The sequence below is a fragment of the Microcebus murinus genome, chromosome 19, assembly GCF_040939455.1.
Source record: "Microcebus murinus isolate Inina chromosome 19, M.murinus_Inina_mat1.0, whole genome shotgun sequence".
Classification (NCBI taxonomy): domain Eukaryota; kingdom Metazoa; phylum Chordata; class Mammalia; order Primates; family Cheirogaleidae; genus Microcebus; species Microcebus murinus.
Window position 1 is genome coordinate 25,420,249 of NC_134122.1, and position 5,020 is coordinate 25,425,268.

At 46.6% G+C, this 5,020-nt stretch overlaps 1 protein-coding gene across 1 annotated transcript; it reads left to right on the forward strand.

The window, feature by feature from the left end:
- The first annotated feature begins 200 nt into the window (after window positions 1-200).
- LOC105868458 (putative protein ZNF815) lies at window positions 201-3,941 on the forward strand. The gene is given in 4 exon segments (XM_020281476.2): window positions 201-653; window positions 912-1,007; window positions 3,586-3,860; window positions 3,862-3,941. Coding segments are annotated over 4 exon segments (627 nt in total). The 5' UTR covers window positions 201-475; the 3' UTR covers window positions 3,940-3,941.
- The last annotated feature ends 1,079 nt before the right edge of the window (window positions 3,942-5,020 follow it).

A 5,020-nucleotide genomic window follows, 5' to 3' on the forward strand; every position in this document is an offset into this window, starting at 1 on the left:
CCTGTGATCTGCTTATGCGGTCTCTGTCACACATACCTTATTCCTTACATTGTCACCCTCACCTCTTTGCAGCTCCTACCATACTTTGCAGGGAAGTGACTTCTTTGCTCGTGCCAGGGCTGTTGACAGGAACATCCTCCAGACACCGTGCTGTACTTAACTACCCTGAGTCTCAGCCATCATGTGATCTTATCGTTCAGCTTTCACTTTCTTCTTGTCCCACCAGACTCTAAGCACCGTAGAACAGGAGCGAGGTTGTTCAGTTCTTGCCCTGAAGCACTTAGTAGGATGCCAGCAGCACACAGGTCTTCATTAGATACTCACTCACTGAAGGAAGTGAGATGCTTTTCTAAGGATTTTTTTTTACTCTCCCACAAAGCGTAGTACAGAGTTATGGGCATTCTAAGCTTCCTGTATCACTTAACACGGGGCAGCCTGACTCCAAAGGTGGTAAGATCATTTCCACGCCTTTGCCATGATGCTCAGTGCCGACCACTGCAGGTTAATCAGGAATGTGGTTTTCCAGGAGTCACTGTCATTCGGGGACGTGGCTGTGGGCTTCACTCGGAAGGAGTGGCAGCAGCTGGACTCTGCGCAGAGGACCCTGTACCGGGATGTGATGCTGGAGAACTACAGCCACCTGGTCTCCATAGGTGAGGACGGCTTCCCGGTGGTCCGCAGGCTGTGTCTTGAGCGCCTTTCCTCGCTCAGTTCTGTAAAACTGTGAAACCTCTTAGACTCCAAAAGGGCTTGGCCTTGGGTTTCAGCAGTCAGAGCCTCCATCTCACTTGGATTATTTGTGAAGCTACCTGCCAAGCAGGACATCTGTTTTTTGGCCGAGATGTCCCATCTGTTTGCTTAGAGGGCCTGTGTGGCTCGGCACAAATCCCGTAACTATTTTTCACGAACAGGGTGTCAAGTCAGCAAACCGGCTGTGATCTCCAGGTTGGAGCAGGGGAAAGAGCCATGGGTGGAGAAGGAGGAGATGCGCAGGTGGAGCTTCCCAGGTGAGTGAACAGCCTGCAGGAGGTCACAGAGCAGGACCTCAGGTGCTTTCTCATTCCAGGCAACCATTCTTCACGTCCTTGGGCCTCTGCACGCAGCTGTGGCCATTTGGCCCCAGACCTTGAGATGCCTAAATGATCCTGTCACTTGCACACACCACTCACTACACAGTTACCTTCCTGTCCCTGGATGGTGGAGAAAGATGTCGTCTGTCTTCATTTATCCTTTTATTCTGCCCTGCTGTGTCTACCAAGACTTTGTTCAGTCTTTCTCTAAAATTTGTCTTCCACTTTTCCCCATGGTTATAGGTTTTCCCATGTGTTCAGGGATTCATAGCTTTGCCCTATTTTAAAATAGCTGTTATTTTGTGCCACTTATTTTTCTTTTAATCTTTCCTCCTCCTTTCTTTCACTGTGAAATGCATCAGGAACTTACTTGCTACACCTGTATTTCAGTTCTCATCCACTCCTTCACACCTGTGAGCAGGTGACAGCCATTCCTGTCCTTCAGCACAAATTGATGGCTTTAAATCACCACTGTGTCCCTTGTGTTGCATTTACTCTTATTGATTGCTGAGTTTCTGCTGTAGAAAATGAAGGGGCTGGGTTATTGAGAGCTGGCAGTCTTTTCTGTTCGATGCTAGTTCCTTCTCACATGCTCTGGCTTAGCATAGCTTGGTCACCACGGAATCTTCTCATTGTGCTGTCTTTTCTTTCTGATCCTATAGGTCCTTTTTAAAGCAATTCCTTTAATTTCCTTCCATTTTTTTCTGTTTCTTCTCACATCATCCCCAAACATACCATATGCCTGGAGGGTTTAATTACTAGTTGGTTATCTCGATTCTGTTACTGTTTCTAGTTGATCTTGGATGTTAATGCCGACTTCATTTACTTAATGTATCTGGTTACTCTGCTACCCAGCCTTAGTGTTACCTTTTATATGACTTTTAAATTTCTCCTCTTTCAAAACCATGTAATATGGTCCCATCTGCCTAACAGTTATAAATGCAGCTTCCCTCATCTCAGCATAACCCTTGGGGAGCAGAGCCTTTATTTCATTTGTTCTCATTGCCATGGGAAACTTGCAGTGGGCACTCACTAAATCCCTCTTCAAGGGAGAGATTTTCCTTTCCTTCCAGGACAGGTATTCTTTGCCAGGCATTTGTTCAGGGCAATTGCTATTCACTGCGGCTCCCCACCAGAGTCACGTGGGGAGCTCTAAAAATACTCCTGGCTGGGTCCCACTCTGGACAGTTTGATGGGGGGAGAGTAGTAGGTGATGGTCTTTACCTCTTGGGAATTCAGCAGTCGGGCTCAGGAACTGAGCTTCTAAACAGAAGGGTAGCCAGGGGTGCCATAGGTGAGACAGCAGGTAGAGTTTTTGGTTCAAAATGTAAGTAAAGATACAAGCATATAAGGATCTAAATACAGAATGAAGACTCTGCCATTTAAGATTCTCAAAGTGGATTCCATAGTGGTGTCGAAACCAACATGTTGAAGGACATACAACATGTATGGATTTAGTGGGAGGCTGGTCTGAAGCCAGGCCCATCGGGCTATGGAAAGGGGCCCAGTGAGGGTCTGGCTATCAGCCAGGTGGGGTGTCCCGAAGGAAGTGGTGGTACAGACGTCAGAGCAGCAGGGAACCTGATTCTGGGGTCAGGATGGCTTGTACTTACTCTCATGTCCTTCTATTGGACATAATAAAGATGTGGAGGTCCATGGCAGGACAAATCACTGCAGAGTGGACAATGAAGGATGTAATGCTTTGAGAAAATTAACTTGGTATGCAGAATGAGGGAACTTAAGGGGGAAAGGACACAGGAAGCGCAGACAGTGATAAGCCTTCCTGTATCCCAGGAATACAGCAAGGGACTGGCATTGCTTTTACTTCTTTCAGCCCGAGTCCTTAGCTCAGATTTCTTAAACACTCTTCTCTCTCCATTCCCCTGGAAACCCTAGTCTTTCTTTAATCTTTGCTCAAATTTCCTAAATGCATACCCCTCAACCTCCTGCTGGGCTGTCCTTGTCACATCTACCTCCTCACATGGGGATATGCTAGAGCTGTCTGGGACTGGCCTGTCATAGCCAATTATGCCGGAACCTTCCCAGGTGTGCACTCAATGGCGACATTGTGGCAACTAGAAACCAGCCACAGTGGGGGACTGTTTCCACCGGGGAAGTGGGGAGCTACTGCAGATCAGGGGCTCCCACTTGCATGCTGTTCAGTGAGGTGGTTCATCGACACGTCCCTGCCTTGAAGCCACTTCCTTTCCAGTGTCTCTTGCTGGCTCACTTCGACTTGTCTGTTTCTTCTGCCAGTCTCCTGTGTGAAACTCAATAACAGCAAAGCTACTTATATTCATCGATATTTTATCCCTTTCCTATGTCTTACTTTTTTTTTTTCTTTTCAAAATCCAAGTGACTAGAAAGTTGTTGTCATGGAAGAGTTATTATTTTAGCCTGGGCAATTAAGCTCAAAAGCACAAAATTAATCCTCCTCCCAAACATTTCTGAAATAATTTAATTTCGTGATATGCTACTAGAAATATTAACAAGTTTATGTCATTTTTTCCCCTAGAAGTTTGGCAAGTTGCTACACAAGTAGGTAGACAAAAGGAACACCAAGACAAATGTTCAAGTGATGCAGGCCTAGCCCAGAAAAATGTGAACAAAAAAAATCTCCAAGGATGCAATGAACTTGGAAAAAATTCCCATCAGAACACAAACCTTGTCCCTTCAGGACAACCAGCCCACACATGTAAGTCATGTGGAAAAAATTTGAAATACAACGTGGACTTCAGTCCTAATGCATACCTTGCAAGAAGGAGATTTGAGTGTGACAGACATGGGAACTTATTTCTCTATTCTAAGCTTGAAACTCCGCATTCTGGAGAGAATCCACGTGAATGTAGCCAGTGTAGAAAAGCTTTAAGTCACGACAAAGCCCTTAATGCAGGTCAGGGAAGCAATAGCAGTGAGGAACCCCACACGTGCACCAAGTGTGGGAAAGCCTTCCCCCACATGTCACAGCTCATCGTACATCACAGGGTCCACAGGGGTGACAGATCCTATGGGTGCAGCAAGCAGGGGAGTAAGTTCAGCAATCAGGGAAATCACACAAAACAAGGACCCAGTGGAGACAGCAGTCGTGGTAACACGACCTCCCAGAAGACGATTCGTGCTGCAGAGAAGCCTTATAAGTGTTCGGAATGTGAGAAAACCTTCTCCCACAAGTCACGCCTCGTGGAGCACCACCGGTCTCACACCGGGGAGAAGCCTTACAGCTGCCAGGACTGTGGGAAGTCTTTCTCCCGGAAGTCCTGCCTCATCATACACTACAGAATCCACACGGGAGAGAAGCCCTATGGCTGCAGCGAGTGCGGAAAAGCCTTTTTCCAAAAGTCGCATCTCATTCTGCATCAGCGAACCCACACGGGCGAGAAGCCCTACGGGTGCAGCGAGTGCGGGAAAGCCTTCTCCCAGAACTCGTGCCTTATCATCCACAAGAGGACGCACCTGGGAAAGAAACCCTATGCGTGCTCCGAATGCGGAAAGACCTTTTCCCAGAAGGCCAACCTCATTCGGCATCACAGAATTCACACCAGGGAGAAACTGCATGGGTGAGTGTGAGAGCAAGTCATCGTCAAGAAGTCACAAGACATCTGGAAATGAAAACCCGTGGATGTTCTGCATGTGGAAGAGCCCTGAGCCAGGCAGTCCATTGCCACCCTCTGCAGAGCGCCACACCAAACTGAAATTCTGACCACCTAGTAGATTAGGGAAAGCTTGTTCTGTTAACACTAAGGGGAGGATAATAGTGCACTAGGAGTGACATTTTTATAGCATATGCTTAATTCTAAAGGTATCTATGGTCAACTGTGGATATTAAGCTTTTAAATATGAGAATAGATTATTATATGCTTAAATCTTAATGATTTAAGCATCAGAACACTCCCAGAGGTATATAGGGGTTATGTTCCTGAGTGTGCTACATAATCTTTATTTTTTAGTTA